Genomic DNA, 21,067 nt, shown 5'->3' with positions numbered 1-21,067 from the left:
CATGTTGTAATTAGTGGTGATAACACTACTACAATTTCATTTTATTTTTTAATCTCTCTCGCTGTTTTCAAGTTTTCACAAGGAAAACTCTGTGAAAAGCTATCCTTTCAATGGTGAAAGTATAACTGGAAATGCGGGAGGTACACATCAGTGTATAGCCTGTCCACGCTGAACACGAAACAATAGAGCACTCCCATGAAACATTACATGGATATACCTTCTCACCTACAGAATAAAAACTGGTCACGAATTCCACACGTCTCAATAGGACTGGAGTTAGAACAGAAGTCTGCTAAGTCCAGGTCATAGACAGCCGTTTTACTTCTGTGGCCCCTCAATCATTACTGGAATTTGGAGACGATGGGTGGCCTTAACAATTGAGAAAGCTCCAACCTTCCTATTAAAATGAAATTGTTTTTATATTTGCAAATTAAATAAATTACATCATTTGTGTATTTGACGAATGCCTGTTTCTGTATTTTTGTATACTTTTGTGGTTGAAATAATCGAAAATGTTTAGGCTGTGGGTCCATAGAACCCAATAATGACTGAGTGGCAGTCCACAGAAATCAAATAAATAAGAACCACTGGTCTAGACAGAGGCTATGTCGAATGGTTTGTCAACATAAAGGCAATTTGACTGTAAAAGGGAGCCTGCGTGGTCACACACCCTCCGCCACCCATGCACACCCTTCCAAGGAATATCAGAGCCTGGCACAGCAAAGAGAAAGTGCGGTTGGCTTCAAAAGGAGACTATTTGTCTGCACCGAGCGAAGACTGTGCGTGACTGGAGAGGAACATGCCAAGTGGGGAGGAGCAGAGGTTCGACAGTGCATCTACAGTTACATTCACATAACCAGCAAGCTGTGAAACCAAACCTCGAATTCAGCAGGACAGCATGACACGGAACAACTAATCTTCCCCAAGCCCTCGTCCTCAGTCAACTCCTGGCAGAGGAACATTCAGCTTTAACACTGAAACACCATATCTACTCCCATGGCCAACCAGAACACAGCATCACACACACGCCCCTATCACTCCCCTCTCACGTGGCCGGTCTTTCAGTGGACAGGAGTTGTTGGGAAGTGTGCCATGTTTGTATTTTAAGCACAGGAGAATCATTAAACAAAATGTTGAAGGACCGGGTATCGGTTTTAAAAACAAAGAGAGAAGATTACACTTACCCGGAAGATCTTGAGGAGTGATTTCATGTAAATAATGCGGATGCCAAAGGAAACGCCAAAAATGGCGGGCACGATGATGAAGACCAACAGGAGGGTGAACCAAAGGGTGAGGGAAATGCCTAGTAAGTTACAGATCAGGCTATCGAAGGGCAGCAGGAGGTACATGGTGAAATGTTCCCCAAGGTGGGCGTCCTTTAAAGTCAATCACAGAAGATCAGCACATTACATCCTTGTGCAGTGCATGCTGTCTTTTGGGAGCACCGGGTTTCCTGCAACCCCCACACGCCAAGGAATTCAACAATGGTTAGAAGAGGGTGAAGCCAGCTCCCTCCACGCACGTGCTCCCAGTGCTGGAACTGTCCTGATGCACCCAGCGGCGACCCTACTTCGGCACTCCAGAGGCAGTTGGGTGCCTTGGGGCAGTGCACTGTGGAGGAATCGGGGATCCAGGCTGGTTGAGAGGATCAGTGGGCGACTTAAGTAAACTACAGCTACGCTCAGATGAGCTCTGCGCCACCGTTAACCTTCTCGCAACGCGAATCTTCACGAGCGACCCTCATAGAGCACTAGTTCAAAGCTGGCTGCCACACAATGAGCACGGATTTAGAGAGTTAGGGGAGCAGCAAGAAGCACCGACAGCCGAATATTACCGATGCACATGAAGCCTATAGCTCCTCCTCACGGAGTCGGATTACGTCCCCGGGGCATGTGTAAAGCAGGAACTGTCCCCCGGGAGTCCTCCTCGCATGGCGCTGGCTCACTGCTGCCGCCGGGAAGCGCAGGCCGGCTTTTCGCTGTCCATGGCACCTGCAGACGATGGTCTTGTTGGATTCTCCGCCCCTGGCACACGCCGTGGCTCCACCTCAGCTGGAAACCAGAAAAACAATAACAGAGAAATTAAATCTGTGCCAGCGGGGCTCGAGGCATGCGAGAGGCGTGACACTGCGCCAGCTCGTCAGTGTGGGGAAATTTCCACAACAGAAGTACCTTCAGGGACATTTTAAAGATGGTTGTGAGGCAAACCGAAGCATCTCCTCTCAGGCAGCCACTGAGCGGAGGTGGTAGGCGCAGAACATCCCTTCAAAGGGCACACACAAAGGTACAAAACTGGAGCGCGCCAATTAGCCGCCCCCTTGCCCCCACCCAACACAACACAACCGGGCATGAGCAACAATACAACGGAACAGTTATCAAGCGCTAAGACGACAGGCCTAGGGGTTCTTAACTTTTTGGCTTCTGTGAACCCCCTCCGAATCATTACTGGAATATGGGAGTCATTAATGGAAGCTGTGGACACCGGCTTAAGCAACTGCGATGATTTGAACCTCAAATACATACATAATTAACTATTTAACTTAATCCACAAACAAATATAAATAAAACAATCTACATTTTAATTTTAATGGGAAGGTCGCACATTGTTCATGCTATTTTCTGTTTGATGCACGTGCACTGCTTCCACGAATCAATCTGAGGATACCAACTTTATTTTATGCCTTCAGTTTCAAATTCCCTCTCACTGACAGACCGTTCTAACATTTGTACATTTTAATTATAATATATACTTCGTGGCTTCTTCATCATCCCACCTACCACCTCTTCCCCATGCGGCTTCTTTCCCATCCCACCACTCTACCCTGTATGGCTTCTTCCCCCATATCACCCACCCTGCCGACCCCTGGGCTTCTTTCCATACCAACCCCCCCACCACCCCCAGGGCTTCTTCCCCATACCAACCCTCACTACCGCCCCCTGGGCTTCTTCCCCATACCAACCCCCCTACCACCCCCTCGACTTCCCCACCATACCAACCACCATACCAACCCCCTACCACCCCCTCGACTTCCCCACCATACCAACCCTCTACCTCCCCCTCGACTTCTTGCCCATACCACCCCTCCAACGCACCATGGGTTTCTTCCTCATAACCACCCCCATCGATTTCTTCCCGAAGAACATCTACAACCCCTCTCCCTGTGTGGCTTCTTCCCCCTCCCACTCCGCCCACCTCCTTTTTTCTGGAAGTTTTCCCCCTTCATGCATGGTTCTTCCCTCTACCAACAAAGTGGCTTCATACCATCTCCCCCCTCCCATCCCCCCCCCCCCCCCAAGTGTGGCTGCTTCCAACCCCGTGTGGTTTCATCCCCAGGTGTGGCTTCCCCCCCTTCTCCTGTGTGGCTTCTTCCCCATCCCACGTATGTGGAGTCCTCCTGCCAGCCCTCCCCCTGTGGCTTACACTACCCCTCCCAGTGTGGCTTCCAATACCATGTGGTTTCCACCCCCTTTATTTGGCTTTCACCCTCTCTCATCCGTTCTCCCGGTGTGGCTTCCACCCTCTCTCACCTCCCCTCATAGCATCCACCCATTCCCTCCTACCTCCCTGTGTAGCTTCCACCCCCTTGAGTGGATTCTTCACCCACCCCTGCATGGCTTCACCTTCCATCCCAACCATTCTAAAGAAAAAGAGCTATGATGTTGCCAGTGCTGTCTGCCTTATAGCACGTGTTTTTTTTTTTTTTTTTTTTTTTTTTTAAATCGCCCCATTGAGTCCAACTAGCCCCCGCCGCTGTCTCATTTTGGCTTTGCCAATGCTCGTTTTTGTTTTTGCATTACTATTGAACCCACATTCTTAAAAGTTTATCCAAAGCACTGGTCCTCTTTTATGTTACGATCAGCCAAAGTTCCTAGCGTGTGTTTTTCCTCAAGCAATTACTTTTGCCTCCCTGTCCCAGGAACTATCATTTGATGAGCTTTACCTCCACTCTCTTCGTAACAGCCTTATTCACTCACCTTTTTGTGCTTTCTCGAGCCTATTTTGCTTATGATGAGTTGTAAATCCTCACGAGCCATAAGGCCCTTGCTTTCCGAGATTCACTACATTCCAACGCTACGGACCTTTATTCTCTACTCACATGTGCTTTCTCACAGGATCGGGAAACAGTCTCAAGTTCTCCACGTGGTCCCTTTATCCATATCCATTTTGACCATCATTTGTTTCCTGTGCCCTATAAACTCGTTATTCCATGAACTGTACCATTTTGCTGTCTGTGAAGCATTTTATTCTCAGCTTGCTTCATTGGACCCTAAATCCTTTTTTAGGTGATCCATGTTCTTTGCTACCTAAAAATGCTCTGCTCTCTTAGTGATGTTTCCTCCCCATCATTATATTTCTATGTTACTACAAGTTCCAAGAGCCCCTTATTTACTGCTTGGTGTCACCTCATGGAGTCACTTCATCTCCCTAGTCTCCGAGCTGTGTCTCAAAGAATAGGGGGCACTCAGCTCTCTAAATCTCCTTTAGAGCACTCCTGAGACCATGAAGCAGAAAATAGGGGACATTATGGACAGAAGGCAGGATAATGCACAGCCACAACTACAAAGATCTAGATCTCACAATACATCAAAATAGGCATGACTGTGATGTAGAATTGCTCAGAGTAAACAGACCTTGGCAATTAAAGCAGGAAGAACTATCAAGACTATGGAGCCTATTAGATATTAAAGCAGAGAACAAAGGGATCCAAGGTCAGGGGAAAGGGGGGCGCAGGTATAATGTAGCACTAGCCTTCCAAGGAGGTGTAACAGAACAAAAAAGAAAACGGGTACTTCAATGAGAAGTACGAGCTCTGGCACGGTCAGGCGGTCGAGATCCGCAGAAAATAATAGGGTCCGAGTAATTTCTACTGAGCTTAGTAGAGAATAACTGCTGCTTTGTCTCTGGAAGTCGGAGATAATATAGGTAGCCAGGTTAAGGGGCCATAGAGAGCAGCCCTTTGGGAGGCCATACAACTGAAAACGAAGGGTGGTGACGATAACTAGAGAATAATACGCCATAAGTGTCCTAGCTAACAAACAGAATCTAGAAGCTGGAAGGTGTATCTCAAATTAAAGATGCAACACTCCTCCCTCTTAGCAGAGAATAAAGAGAACAAATGAACTAGAGGTCGACAAAGAACAAAAATGTGGAAAGTTCCAAGCACCAGTAACCGTTAAGAAGGAGCATAAAATAAAGAGCACAACTGATCAAAAGGCAGTGGAGTTCAGTACCAAGGACCCCGCTGAACGATAATGCCAGAGAAGTAAGGGCTTCCACTCAGGGGAGTAAAAGCTGAAAATAGAATAAAGGGCTTTCGACACAGTGAGTTCATACAGCTCCACAGAGAATTAATTAATTGCTCTTGGGGCTCAAGGATACAGAAGGGACTAAAGTGATCTTGTGAATAGGAGGAACAGCTCAGCAGAGAATAAATCGTTTTCTGAACAAAGAGAGCTTACCGAAGGCTGCAGGAACAAGGAAGGCACAGCTCACAAGAGAATTAAGGCTCTATATACTAGAAGGCAGCAGAGTACAGGTTCTCAGTACATAGCGTTCCAGGGATGGGGATAAGGCATGATTGAACAGCAAAGCACTTCAGATAGCGGTCAAAGCAGGTAGAGCTCAAGGAATAAAGGTAAGGTTCAGAAGGAAATAGAGCTCTGGAATACAGGAAGGGAATTTAGGGCTCCAGAACCAAGCAATAGCATAGCAAGTAAACTGGGAGAACATCTACCCCAGCGTTGTAGAGCTCTAGTGACATTTAGTGGCCAGAGGGAAGAATAAAGGGTTCTAGAGTCATGGATAAGGTAAAGCTACACACAGACAGGAAAGAGGTATGTCTCGGAGGACAGAACTCTCGGAAGCAGATGATAGAGCTGGAAAAAACTGAGCTGTGCGCAGAATAACTGGCTGTGGGAAAAAGAGGGAACAGCACTGAGCAAAGAATAAAAACCTAAGGGGCGTGAGGATGGAGAGTACGACAGGCAATTAAGGTATTTAGGGGAGGAGGTAGACAGTTCATATATAAAAGCAATTCGGGGACCAGGAGAACTACGCAGAACACGACACTTTGCCCCCAAACCAAACATGCCCTCAAATTCTCGACAGGCTGTTAACTATTCATCTAATGAACCCCGACCTACTACCCACCCACAAGGCAATGAATATGTGCAGTCTGGCCACACACTCAGACACATGGCCGGCTAAGCAATTTCAACACCCGATTACACAAAGTGACAAAGCAAAACCTTTCCATCAGACTGTGCCAAGGACACCATGCGGGTAGTTCTGCCAGCCCCGCGTCACTGAACTCTGTCTAAAAACTGCTGAATCCAAGGGCAGGGGTAATGGCCTATGGCGACACCAGCCAGCCAAGGGACAGTACTGTAACAGTTGCACAACACTACCGCCCCGTCGCAGAGAGCTCTGCCACATCCACACAAGGAGTAAGAACCCAGTGCCCAAATCACTGAAGTACAGGAAGTGCAGAATTATTAGGCAAGTTGTATTTTTGAGGATTAATTTTATTATTGAACAACAACCATGTTCTCAATGAACCCAAAAAACTCATTAATATCAAAACTGAATATTTTTGGAAGTAGTTTTTAGTTTGTTTTTAGTTTTAGCTATGTTAGGGGGATATCTGTGTGTGCAGGTGACTATCACTGTGCATAATTATTAGGCAACTTAACAAAAAAAAATATATACCCATTTCAATTATTTATCATTACCAGTGAAACCAATATAACATCTCAACATTCACAAATATACATTTCTGACATTCAAAAACAAAACAAAAACAAATCAGTGACCAATATAGCCACCTTTCTTTGCAAGGACACTCAAAAGCCTGCCATCCATGGATTCTGTCAGTGTTTTGATCTGTTCACCATCAACATTGCGTGCAGCAGCAACCACAGCCTCCCAGACACTGTTCAGAGAGGTCTACTGTTTTCCCTCCTTGTAAATCTCACATTTGATGATGGACCACAGGTTCTCAATGGGGTTCAGATCAGGTGAACAAGGAGGCCATGTCATTAGATTTCCTTCTTTTATACCCTTTCTTGCCAGCCACGCTGTGGAGTACTTGGACGCGTGTGATGGAGCATTGTCCTGCATGAAAATCATGTTTTTCTTGAAGGATGCAGACTTCTTCCTGTACCACTGCTTGAAGAAGGTGTCTTCCAGGAACTGGCAGTAGGACTGGGAGTTGAGCTTGACTCCATCCTCAACCCGAAAAGGCCGCACAAGCTCATCTTTGATGATACCAGCCCAAACCAGTACTCCACCTCCACCTTGCTGGCGTCTGAGTCGGACTGGAGCTCTCTGCCCTTTACCAATCCAGCCACGGGCCCATCCATCTGGCCCATCAAGACTCACTCTCATTTCATCAGTCCATAAAACCTTAGAAAAATCAGTCTTGAGATATTTCTTGGCCCAGTCTTGACGTTTCAGCTTGTGTGTCTTGTTCAGAGGTGGTCGTCTTTCAGCCTTTCTTACCTTGGCCATGTCTCTGAGTATTGCACACCTTGTGCTTTTGGGCACTCCAGTGATGTTGCAGCTCTGAAATATGGCCAAACTGGTGGCAAGTGGCATAGTGGCAGCTGCACGCTTGACTTTTCTCAGTTCATGGGCAGTTATTTTGCGCCTTGGTTTTTCCACACGCTTCTTGCGACCCTGTTGACTATTTTGAATGAAACGCTTGATTGTTCGATGATCACGCTTCAGAAGCTTTGCAATTTTAAGAGTGCTGCATCCCTCTGCAAGATATCTCACTATTTTTGACTTGTCTGAGCCTGTCAAGTCCTTCTTTTGACCCATTTTGCCAAAGGAAAGGAAGTTGCCTAATAATTATGCACACCTGATATAGGGTGTTGATGTCATTAGACCACACCCCTTCTCATTACAGAGATGCACATCACCTAATATGCTTAATTGGTAGTAGGCTTTCGAGCCTATACAGCTTGGAGTAAGACAACATGCATAAAGAGGATGATGTGGTCAAAATACTCATTTGCCTAATAATTCTGCACTCCCTGTAATTTTAACACTGCCTAACTCAGTCAAAAAAGCATTTCATTCAACTCCACGGCTTGTCACAATCACTGCTGATGAACAAACTAACATAACCAGTTCAATATGCCCCACCGCGACCCTTGGTACATACATTTGGGACATCAGAACACCATTTATAACTTTAACATGCCTGGAAGCAAAAGACAAGTTTCTGCAATAACCTTGGATCAGAAGGATGAAATACAAGTGCAAGGTCAGAGTACAGAAACAGAATATCTCGCCATTGAAGGAATAGAGGCCACTCATACCTGGTATAAATCTGACGCAACCAACAATGCGCATTGACACACACACGACCTCGAACGTCAACTGGACCAAGAGCATGGTTCCATTACATCAGCTGCAGCAGGCGCCTGCCACATGCTCACCGAGGATCAACTTACACAGCATAAAGCCAGCCAGATGCAGCCGTGGACCGTATACCATTTAAAGGTCGTACTACATGGACGGGCACATGGGCAGGTCCCATCGCAAACCAGAGGCTCCTACCAAGTAGGTGGACAGAAACAGACTCCGCACCAGACCCCCGAAATCTTTTTAACCAGAAACAGACAAGGACACTGTAAACTGCACGTTTTCAGAGCAGACTTTGCTTAGTATCAGTCTACAAGCACTGATTTTGTCCCCCCAACTAATCAGTAGAAGTTTTCAAAATCTAGATAAAACCTACACAAAAACATGAGAGCAGACAAGGCCAGTCTACCCCCGGACTTGAAAGGTCACCCGGAAGAGATCTCGCTCTTACCCATGGCTTCTCTTTCCTTCCATACTCTACCAGTAAATCCTTTCTTCACACCCAACGCATTTCCCTTTTCTTACACCGCATCCTGTTGCTCTTGGCTCATCAGTAGCCTCAAGCAATATAAATACCCTGAAGCATATCGTCTACAATTTGCCTCTAAAAATCTACCTATACAGTTAAACTGACTGTCATAAGAACAACTAATTACCTTGTCTTACAGGTCTTCCCACAGTGCATCTGATGGACAAACACAACTGTGTGCTTGCGGCCCCAAAAGCAATCCGACTGACACAAACATATGAATCGAACAACAAGTTCTAGTGTCCGAGGCCTACTTGTTTCTCAGAATCAATGAGACATGCCTCTTGCCTTGCTAGAGGCTCCAGCACATGCCAAAATATCAAAACTGACCTATTATATTTAAGTACAGAATTACAATTATAAAAATACACCAGCACCATGTCTACACTTTTTCCCAAACCTCAAGCAGGTGGTTGATTCACAACACATTTCTCGGCCGCTCTAGCAGCTCATGGACTATATTGTGAGCCTGCTCCTCCATAATCACTATTTAAGGCCTGCTGTGATCACAACACATCTTGGATCTCCCAACATCAGTTTGGCTGACAGGTAGTCCCGTGAACCACAGTTCTGCTCATACATTACCCTACTTCCCTGTACTCCTTCAAACAAAAACTGCAGAGATTTTACCCTGTCTCTGTGGCAAAACAATTCTGAATTTCTATATCAACAGCCAGACACTGGTCCTTTACTTTCGCAAGTCGGTCTGTGCCTGAAAGCTTTACCTGGTTTGGCCCATTACCTCTGCCTAGTTTAGTTAACTACTTAATCCATTTCTTAGTTGTTTATTAGGTCTGGCGCCAGCCAAACACTTATGTTACCTTTTATTAACCTGCGTCCGTCGCCACTAGGTAGTTATAGTTGGGAGTGTGTTTCCATTGTAAATGCCTTTTGATGAATGTTCATTAAACTTTACAAAAAAGTGCCCTTTTTGGGCCTAGTGTGTGCATGGAAATTTTGGGGTGATTCGTCAAGCAGGGGGTGAGAAAAAGGGGATGGGAGGGGTTCCAAAAAAATTTTCCCCATTCATTTTTCCATAGGAACTTTAGACACAGCTACAGCCCAAACACCTAAACAAATTTACGCCAAATGAGGCAGTATGCTAGATTTTGGTACAGAAAGTGTTTTTTTGTGATTTGGTGTACATACATTCAGTAGTTTTTGAGTAGTTAAGGCTCAGAAATACTGCATACTTTACTCTGCGGACACGGCAGATCTCTTGCTGAGATCTGATAAGCTGCCATCACAAACAACAATGTGGCGGCAGCCATTTTGGGACTCCAGAATCAGAACAGAGTCCTTAAAAAAAATAAATACATAATTGCCACATAGGGATATAGCCTGACCCCATAGGTTTGAAGGAGGGGGTAATCTCAGAGGGACACCCTACCTGAGGCAAAAAGATTTCTTTTTAATTTTGCTGCATATTCACAGAGGATCCACAGCAAAATTCTATAAAGTACACACCCCTTGTCCTTAAGGCCTCAGGGGATATGGTCCCCGGGGCCACTATTGGCCCTTTATTTTTTATTTATTTTTTAATGCCCCAGGGGGGTGGCTCCGGTAGGGTGGCCACTTTCCCCTCCCACTAAAATCAATAAGAAAAAAAACAAAAAAAAAAGAAGGCCCCAGGGAATGCGGTGTTTGAAGTCCATGCCCCACCCCCCTTTTTAATTAAAAAAAAAGAAACCTCCCTGTGGGTGGGGTCCCTGGGCCCAGTGTGGCTTGGGGAGTGGGACTGTGCCAATGGGATGGATGCAGAACCTGGCTGAAGGCCCGACCATGCAGCCAATACCACACTACACAAAGCCTTCATTTGTGTGCAGCCTGAGTTTGGCTGCCTGCAGGGGGTTGGTCACAGAGCATGGCCTTGAGCAACAGGGCTGGCTTTACGTACAATAATAACATATTACCCATATGCATAAAAAAAAAACAATTCACTGGGAAAGAACAAAGGTGAAAAGAAATGTTATATAGTTAGTTGTAAATTTCACAGGCAATGTAAAAAACCACTGAAATTCCCCAGTAATACCTATTTCAAGTAACTATTACTTGTGTCCCAAGGTTAACTATAACATGCGCCCTCGCCATGCACTGGCAAATACCCCAAATATTACATCACTCACATCATCTTCTATGAAATCATTGATAATATCACTGCAACACTTGCAATGAAATTATAGATGAGACAACTGCATGGCAGGGGCAAGAGTTATAGTTACTTGAGATAACTGGTGAATTTCAGTGGTTTTGAACATTAAAACGTTACATTGTCACTGAAATTTTCATTTTCATTTAATATTACTTTAACCTTTGGCTTGTTCAGTGAATTTATATATTACACACACACTTAACGGGGCTTTCAGTCATCTCTCAGCATTCCTCCACGTTTTCTTCCACACACTACAGCACACAGCAGGGGGCAACGGGTCAGTTTTCTTCATCTGTTTGCCCCTTTCTGTGTGAATGATGGCCTTCTGTCAAACTCTGAAGTACAATGTTGTCATCCACACAGAAAATGGCTCCCTTCAGTACCAGGGACTTGTGAGTCAAGGTATCTTAAAAAATTCACATATACATATATATATATATATATATACACACATATATATACATACATACATATATACACACATTTTTTAAACGTTTTATTCTTTTTATTTGGCGAGGGCCAGACAGTTGCCCAGATGCTGCCACTGGGCCCTCACCACAAATTACAAGTCACTACAAGCAGAGCCCATCTTTGAATGACAGCCTTGTGCATGCATACGGACAGACAGCTCTTGTTAAAATGGGCTGCAAATGTACTCCAAGATGGCTATGTATGCAAGTACATGCACGGGCAGCCACATTTGTGTTTTTTGTAAAACGTTCTTACAAAAGCCACTTCAAAATGACCACCAGTGCACATGGATATGTGTAAATGAGCAGCCATTTTTGTCTTTTGGCAACAGAGTTTTGCAAAACAAGTATTAGCAAGGCCAACAGCTGACCAATAGGCCTTGCTATCGTTTGTTGTTTACTGCTCGTTTTCTCATACTCTCTTTAGAACAACGTCTGAATGGGGATTAAGCCAAACATTAGCAAGAAAGAGAATAAGAATAAAAGACAAGAGAGACAATCGTAAAACAAACAGTGAGTAAAGTGCTGAATGGTGCATGAGCAGAGAACTAAAAAGAAATTATGTTTTAGCAGTAAATCCAAAGCACGGAAATAAACAACAGGGGGGAGAGAGTTGCACATTAACAGAGAAAAAAGAAAATTAGCTGTTCACAGAGGGCTTTGAAGAGCAGTATTGTACAGAGAAAGAGAAAATGGTCTAGGCAGAAGAGTAACATAGCTTCAAACCAGATAATGTAGGAGGTAGCTTTAAAGTAGAAGTAGGAGGAGGCAAAATTGAAAATCACGGAGGAGGAAAAGATCCACAGAGTGGGCTTGAAGTTGAATCTAAACAGAGGGGAAAAAAAGAGAAGCTCTAAAATATAAAGGAAGGACACTAGAAGCCTCGCATAGAGGAATATGTGTAAACTACCAAATGGTGCTGAATTTAAAAATAAATGCACAGGAAAAAAAAAAAAAAAAAAGTTGAGAAAAAGAGGAAACAAATTATAAAAAGCATTTGCAATGCACTAGGGTGTCGCATTTGTCGGAGTTAACAGCTATTCACAGTTGTAAACTCCCAACCGGATTTTTCTTGCATTAAAAGAAAAAACAGCACGATCGCGCTGCTACTGTTCACACGTAATAATACCTATAGGCAAAGGTGCAATTATGAACGTAACCGGCAAAAGTGCAATTAACTGTGTAACAGGGTCGATAGTATGCGAAGCGCTCGACTTCTGCCCAGCGAGATCAGGCTGTGAAAATAGAGAAAAAGTAGTCCACAAACCTGACGGGAAACAGCAAGCCTCAAATGTTTTCTGTACTTGGTCACTGCGCTCGAGGAGGGCTAACCACCGGAAAAGGCATGACGTATACGTGCCTTCCACTAATCAAAGGAAGCGGATTCTAACAGGCAAGCCAACGTGCCAATGAAAGACACTGACGTGACGTCGACGGGGCTCGGAGCCCTTTTCTAATACCTAAAGCGTCTCGCTAGCGATACGCATGCGCGAGCGATGCAGACTCGACCCTAAAAAATAGGGAATAAAGAAAATCCTAAAGAAGAACAGTTCTAAACTCATGAGGGAGAAGCAGCATAACAAAGTGATGGAGAACTTGGTGAAAAGCACAGAGTAAAGATGGAGCACAAATAAACTAGGGAAGTGGAAGAGGAGACATTAAATATAGACGTTCGTGATTCCAAACTTCACAATAATCGGAAGTCATCAACTAAAACCGAAGATCAAGAAGCTTAAGTTGCAATTCAAGTTCCTTTGCACATTTCAAACTAAAACCGTAACAGGCTCTGGCAAAGGCAAAAGGGCTGGTGTAGTTGTGACTTACCTTTAATGCAAGCGTATGCCACAAAAACTAAGAAAAAAAATAAAACATTTTGCTATCTAAATATATATATTTTTTTTTTGGGGGGGGGGGGGGGGGGGGGGGGGGGGAATTTCACCTTCCAATTTATTAGTTGTGAATGAGAAGAACAAATATCCACCAAACCAGGCATTGGAATCACCATCTGCCTACAAAATAATTTTTAATTACCAACTTTAACAACCACTGGCAAAGCCAATAGATACTTATTTTTATACTTAAGGGATATGCCAATACTGTGCAGCATTTGAAAAAAGGCGCTATGCTGTTGCACCACTGTGAAAACATGCATGCGTCCACATACAGAAAGATGCAGGTGCCACTTGTTTTTTTCTTTTATTTACGGAGCCAAGACAGCAGACACCACTTGTATCTGTAAATAAAAATTAGCACAAGGGAAGAACACAGAGAGCCCAAGCTGCATATGAGGGAGAGAGAAACACAGTGTTCAGGGTAGAACCTCGAGTGAGAGAGCTGGAAAAAACATGCACTCTAAACAAAGTGCTTTACAAAAAAAAGTTCCCAATAAGTATTTATATTTCATATTTATAAAGCGCATTCCGGCCAAGGCATCGTAGCGCTAAAGCAACAGGAGTGAGATGACCAACAGAAAAAGAAAAAGAAGAGTTAGCCACAGCTACTTTGGAGAGAGACAAGTTTTTAGCTTCTTTCTAAAGGCTAGGAAATTATGTTCTTTCCTGATCATTAAGGGAAGCGTACTCCAATACTTGGCAGCAGCCACTGTGAATGCCTTGTCACCCCATCTGACCTAACGAGTCCACGGAACATGAACCAGGTTGGAGCCTGTAGATCTAAGCGGACTGCTTGGGACATACCAATGAAGCCCCGATGACAGGTGTTCAGGGCTGCTCATATATAAAGATTTGTGTGTTAGACCTATTGTCTTAAAAGTAATGCCTTTCTTAACAGGTAACCAGTGTAGTTGCCTCAAACTGGCACTAGCCAAGGCTGCCCGGGGAAGATTAAGTATTAGACGAGCAGCAGTTTAGTTAAGCAAAAGCTTATCAATATTAAGCAGTAAAGCATTAAGGGCCAGATGTATGAAACTTTTTTGCACACGCAAACGGGGCGAATCGAAAAAAATCGGCCGTTTGCAAGTGCAAAAAAGGGGTCTGCGATGCATGAAAGGCATTCGCAGACCAAAAATAAGAAATCGCAAAATTTGCGATTTCTTACGTTGCAACCTGGTTTTGCGACTCGCAATCTATATAAAGAGGCCCAGAATGCCTCAAAATCTTTTCAACAATGGCTGCACTCTACGTCATGGCGAGGAGGATAAGAATCTTGGCAGGTTTGAGGAGAGGGAGGAGGCGACAGGAGCGCATTTTCAGAGTGCGCATTACACTTTTTAACCTGACAGAGGAGGAAATATATGAGAGGTATAGCTTGAACTCAGCCATGATACTTGATCTGATAGCGGAGCTACAACCCATACTGCAGCGCAGAACACTAAGGACTCACAGCATACCCACCCATGTGCAGGTATTATGCTCCCTCCACCTACTCGCCTCAGGGAGCTATCAAGGGGTCATAGCAGCAGCTGGAGGGGTATCACAGAGTACCCTCTCTAGATTTTTCAATGCATTCATCAACGCCATGCTGAGCAAACTACAACAGTACATCAGATTCCCCCACACCCCACAGGAATTATAGCAGACAAAAATAGCGTTTTACCAGATAGCACAGTTCCCCCACATCCTAGGTTCCATAGATGGCACACATGTGGCAATCTGTCCACCATCAGCCACAGAGTATGTGTACTGCAACAGGAAATTCCAACATTCCATGAATATACAGGTGATCTGTAATGATGTAGGAGGCATTGCATATCTCGTGGCCAGGTACCCAGGGAGCACACGATTCTTACATCTTTCGCCACAGCGGGATTCACACACGACTGCTAGGTGGGGAGTTTGGTGAAGGATATCTACTAGGTATTGTCCCTCTGTACACTGGCGCATTGATGGCGTGCCGATGTCAGATGCTCAGTTACTCATCATACCCTCTGACCCTTCCAAGAGACAGTGCCTATGCAGTAAGCACCTACATGATGACGCCCTACCTCAATCCTGCAACACCTGCTGAACGGAGATACAATGCAGCACACAGGGCGACCCGCAACGTGGTGGAGCGCACATTTGGACTGCTGAAGAGTCGCTTCCGGTGCCTCCACAAAAGTGGAGGGGCACTACAGTACAGCCCAGAGACGACATGTAGAATGGCCCTAAATCATCTATTTGGGAGACTACCAACGCAAGGGACACCATCATTCTAAGCTCCTCTTGTAAATAAGGAAAGATTTTTTTTTACAAAAGTATTCAAAATCCAGAAACAGGTTTTAGTGATGGAATGAACTTGTGCCTTAAAGGACAGGGCAGGGTCAAAAAAATAACCCCCAAATTCTTAGTGGAGCTAATGAGTACAGGTAAGTCGCCACACGCCGATGGCCACCATTGTGAGCTCCATAGATCCCTGCTAGAACCAAAAAGTAGAATCTCAGTTTTGTCGCTGTTAATTTTGAGCCAGTTCAGGCCCACCCATCTATTAGCCACACAAATACAGTGATGAAAACGGTCAGCGACTTCTTCCCAATTCTTATGTACAGGAATGATTAATTGAGTGTCATCCGCATAAGAGGTGGCCAGGGAGCCAAAAGATCAAATGAGTCTTGCCAGTGGTGCTATATACAAACTGAAAAGGGTGGGGCTAGGCAAGGAACTTTGAGGGACCCCACACGGTAACTGATATGAGGGTGTCTTAAAATCTCCACAAGTTACTATAGTGGATTTGTCCTCTAAAATAAAATAAAAAAATACTTCAGAGGGCATAAAGCTGTACCTCTGACACCTGCTTGATGCAGGCGATGTGTCATAATTTGGAGAGAGATGGTGTCAAAAGCTGCTGACAGGTCTAGGAGCACTAAGATGGCTCCAAGTCCCTCATCAACTAATTTCCAAATAGTATCCAATGCAGTAATGAGGGCGGATTCCATGCTATGATTCTTTCTAAAGCCATGTTGAGTGGGAACTAGACTACCAGAGTCTTGGAGAAACTTGGCCACTTCTTCGTTAATATATTTTTCAAAGATCCTAGATTGAAAAGGCAGCAGAGCAATAGGCCGAAGATTCTTAAAATGATTTGCTTTACTATCTAATTTCGTTTTCAAAGGGATCACCGTCGCTTCCTTCCATAAAGGATGGAAGACTCCCATAGTCAGGACCCCCTGAAATATTGGGTCAAGGGCTGAGGAGACTAGATCAGGGACAAGCTGTAAAAAATGTGGTAGACAAGGGTTGCTAGGAGAGCCATATTTAATAGTTATCATAAGCTCTTTAATCCTCTCGACGTAGTGGCTGAAAATTAGTCAGCATAGGGCTATCATCATCTATAAAACTGTTTAAAGATTCATATAAATCCAATGCTTCTACAGGTTGTGGGAAGCTAGCCTGTATTTGCAAAACTTTACTTTCAAAAAATGTCACAACCTTATTACAGAAGTCTTGAGAGTTCTCAACTTCTGAAGAAATGACAGGAGTTGTAAGAGAACGTACTACTCTGAAAAGTTCTCTTGGAGTATTAGTTGCTTCTTTAATTTTACATGAATAGTACTCGGTTTTGGCAATGTTAATTGCGTTTTTATAAAGACTAAGAGTAGCTCTAAGCTTTGCCTTTTCCATAGGATTAGGCTCTAATCTCCATTCTTGTTGACAGTATGACAGTATTTTCTCTGCAAATTTTCAAGGTCATTGGTAAACCAGAGGCAACTGGCCTTCCCCCCCCCCCCCCCCCCCCCCCCCCCTCCCTCCCCCTTAAGAGCCGGGGAGGTTTGCATGAGCCAGCTGGTCAACAGCTATTCTGATCCCCTGGCAATATCTGTCTGGAGACGATAAAGGGAGTTGCTCTGTAGCTTTCCAACCTGAGACCAGAGCAGGCCTTAGTTGTGATTTCTTAATACCGTTCCAGTGCCTGACTGGCTTCCGGGAAGAGCTAACAGCCTGAGTGTCAGAGAAATGTGTCAACCTAAAAGTAAGGAGGTGGTGGTCAGTCCAATCCAACGCCCTATTGTCTAACAAAACAAGATCATTATTACGAGCAAATATCCCACCAAGTAAATGGCCCGCCCTATAGGTAGCTGTCATAGCTTTTAAGTTCCAATCAAAATCTGCCATAAGATTTAGGAATTCATTGACATGAGGGTCCCGACTATCAAAGTGAATGTTAAAATCCCCTAGTACTATACATTTAGAAGTCATAGTTATTGGCTCAATTATAGATGGCCAATGTTGCATAATAGTGGTGTAGGACCCAGTAGGTCGATAAATCAACAGCCCCTCAAATAGCGTGGTGTTCCTCTGATGAATTTTAAAACAAGCGCCCTCACAGATCTCTGATACCGCATTTGTAGTTTCCCAGCGACAACTGAAAGTGGACCTGAAAATCACCGCCAGTCCACCTCCCTTGCCAGTGGTCTACCTTATTTTACAAATGAATATCCAGGCGGTGTCGCCGCAAACAAGTCAGGGCTTGAGTCTTCTTTAGCCCAAGTGTCATAATAAAAAGGCAATCCAAATTATGCTGGTCAATTAAATCTAGTATTTTGGTTTTATGTTTGATCAAGAAGCGCGCATTAATCAGAGCACAAATCACAGAGTTCATAGCTACAGGCTCTATTTCTTTGTGGCTTTCTTGTGTCACGTGAGGCATGCAATGAGGGGGCGGAAGTGGTGTTATGTAATAACCTAGATGACCAATTGCAGTGTTCACACCTCCAACCTTTTAAATTTTCTGGGGGAAACCTCAGCCTTGTGTTTCTAATGAAAGAAGGGCGTCCTTGGCCGCATCTTCACCGTAATAAAAAGCTGCTGGTTTGGATGACCCGTGACCTCAGGTCAGCAGCTAGAACGCTAACCTGTAATCCCCCAAAGATGGCAATGCCCTAGTGCTAGATGGGTGTTGGGGGGGGGTCTCTGACAGGCCCACACACCCTTAAATGGGATTTCTTAAAGCGAGACAACTTGGCGCAGATAGTGTTTCAGAAATGGTTGTTCTCCCCGAAACTCATGAGCCAGAGTTTGCGCTACGAAGTGTTAGGTGAACAAAAGTGTTCAGTATATAAAAAGCAGAAGCCTGTAAAAACAGATATAATATCATCATCATTGATAACTTTGTCATAAAAAATTATGCATGCAGATGAAAGACGGCACTCATGCGCTGTTCCAGTGAGCAGTAGAAGGATACAAGTCAGCCAATCAAAAGGATGGAAAAGAAGTTATGTTTCAGATGAGGGACAAACACAAGAAGAGGAAGGCATGCTATTGAGTAAGAAGCCAACGAGTGAGAGAGACAAATCCAATCAGTGGTAAGCAATTAGTGGGCTGAAAGTCCACAGTACATTCCTGGTAAGCCCACAATAGATCTTTCGCAGTCTGACAGCTTGTGCACTACCCAACTGGGCAACCGAAGTGCAGAAAATAGTCTCAGAGATATGACTCATTACAAAAAAGTTCTTGAGGTGCTGTCTGCGACTTGTGCTGTGACCAGGAACCCGGGTCACATCAGTCCCGGCGCAGAAGGCAGTACCTCTTACACCCACCCCTCCGTTCACCAGGCCCACCGCACATGTGTAAGTACCCGGGACGACCTCCCCTGCTTTGCTGACCATGTAAAGGTGCCTCTGCGCCCAAAGTCAGAGCTCCATCAGCTCCCTCCCCTCACAGTCCCGTACCAGAGGCATCGAGAACCCAGGTGACAGAGTCCTTGCCCCCTGCAAAAGCGAGAGGAAGCCCTTTCTTTAAGGCAAGATAGCCGTCCTTCGAACCAAGCCATCTGGTTGCTCCGAGCATTCCTATAACACGTCCAGATGGCTAGTCTGCCCTGGAGGTACTGGTGAGGGCTTTCTGGGCTTTTTTGCAATTTCAGGCAAACAACTGACCAGATAAACGGAACTGGGAATTAAAAAACAGGAAGTCATTTCCTTAAATGGCCTATGTTAACATACACATGTTGTATGTGGGTGTGTTGGTATGCTGTAGTTGGCTGCTTAATTTGCTACTACACAACAATCAGCACAGTACGAGTGCTCATTTATCAGTTTAAAAAAAAAAGTGGAAATGTACAATTTTATAACTTCATTTGTTCACAAAACAAAAGTGGATAAGTACTGATAAGATTGCCAAAAAAAAAAAATATGAATAGATACAGATTGAGATAAAAAAAAAAAATACCATTAAAGGGGGAGCTCTATTTAAGATGCATCATTATACAATGGTGGTGTGCATATTTTGAATTTGTCCTCCATGCTCGTTTTTTTTTTTTTTTTTTTTAAGGATTCTCCCCTTCCCCACAGAAACCACTCTAGATTTTAAAAATGTTTTTTTTTGTTTTAAAATGCCTACTGAAGAAATAGTAGTTATTTTCTCTTGCACTGCTGAATAAACACCAGAACGACGTCTTAATGTGTTTCCTAGGTCAGTGGTGTGATATTTTTCCGATGGCTTTTAATGAGGAAAAGGAGGCGTCTATAATTTGACTAGTTATAAAAAAAAAAAATACAAACAAAAGAACCTCAATTCTACGTGGCGGGGGAATATTAAACAATTATAAAATCATATGTTTATACCAACCCTTTATCCAACGTACGTTAGATAAACTATACTTGTTGAGTATGTTACTCAGTTTAACGTGGTCATTACACGGAGTGAAAGGCAAAGCCTACCAAGCCACGATATGGCCTATATATATATATATATATATATATATATATATATATATATATATATATATGATCTGGTGCACTTCTGGCGGCATGGGTACGGGCTAGTTTCATAGGAAGCGCCATACGGACATGATTTCGAGTCAGGGGGCGTAGGCGAATAGGGGTGGATTTGGGCCTCTCAGGGGTTCGGTGCCTCCCGAGTGTTAGGTTGTAAAGTGTAGGCAGAGTGGGGGCTTGATCGAGTCTCTGTACTGTCGCCGCCGGTGAGTATTAAGATTGTCCTGTGTGGGAGCCTTCAGAGGCACGTCTGGATTGTAAATCTACGGGGCGGTGGCAGCACTAATTTCTCAGGACATCGGGCGGGGAATGGGGTTGTAGATTTCCACGTCTACGAAAGCTGCGAAGTGAATAGCTGGGGTGCCATATACATGTGGGTTCGTGGACCGACCGGCTGAGAATAGAATCGATGGGCTCTGAATTCACTTCTGAAGCTAAGGGGCAGTAGTGAATGGGTTTGTTTAGAGTGTCCTTTCAGCGGGAGATAAACGTTCTTCTAGTTGTTATCTCAGTGACTTACCGTTCTCGCACTGGCACGGCACCTTCTCCGTGTTCTGCGCATGTGCGTCTCCCTTTGTCTACGCCAGCAGCGTTCGCACCACTCCGCGCGCAGTCGCGCTAGGGAGGAGGAGATTGAGTGGTGAGAACTAAGGAGCCTCCTCCCGGGAGCGCGCGTCTCACCACTATTAATGCGTCCTGAGCTGACAAAGTCTCCATATTAGGACCAGGCAGAAATTGGCCATCGTCTCCCCGCCCAACGGCGTTGCAGAAATAAAATTAAAATATAAATCTGAGGTCCGTTCCAAAAAGCCGAAAAATAGTTGTTAGCTAGCAAAGTCCCAAACTAGCCCGACTCCCAAAAATATAACGAAAGGAGCTACACCGGAGAGTAT

The 21,067-nt window shown here is 44.5% G+C and overlaps 1 protein-coding gene across 2 annotated transcripts in view; it reads right to left on the bottom strand.

Annotated features, from left to right (window-relative positions):
• The window catches only part of GPAT4 (glycerol-3-phosphate acyltransferase 4), a 166,585-nt gene extending 145,767 nt beyond the window's left edge, over positions 1-20,818 (bottom strand). The window contains exons 1-2 of one of the 2 annotated variants that reach the window (XM_069214076.1): positions 20,695-20,797; positions 1,185-2,051 (exon numbers count right to left, since the gene is read on the bottom strand). In XM_069214076.1, coding sequence (XP_069070177.1) covers positions 1,185-1,349 — 165 coding nt within the window. In that variant the 5' untranslated portion in view covers positions 1,350-2,051; positions 20,695-20,797. Of the gene's footprint in view, positions 1-1,184; positions 2,052-20,694 lie in introns of both variants that reach the window. The other variant, XM_069214077.1, reaches the window with a different exon arrangement.
• Positions 20,819-21,067: the final 249 nt, after the last annotated feature.

The sequence above is a fragment of the Pleurodeles waltl genome, chromosome 11 (assembly GCF_031143425.1).
Source record: "Pleurodeles waltl isolate 20211129_DDA chromosome 11, aPleWal1.hap1.20221129, whole genome shotgun sequence".
In the NCBI taxonomy this organism is placed as follows: domain Eukaryota; kingdom Metazoa; phylum Chordata; class Amphibia; order Caudata; family Salamandridae; genus Pleurodeles; species Pleurodeles waltl.
The sequence above is the reverse complement of the archived record's forward strand: the minus strand, read 5'-3'. Positions and strand labels throughout refer to the sequence as shown.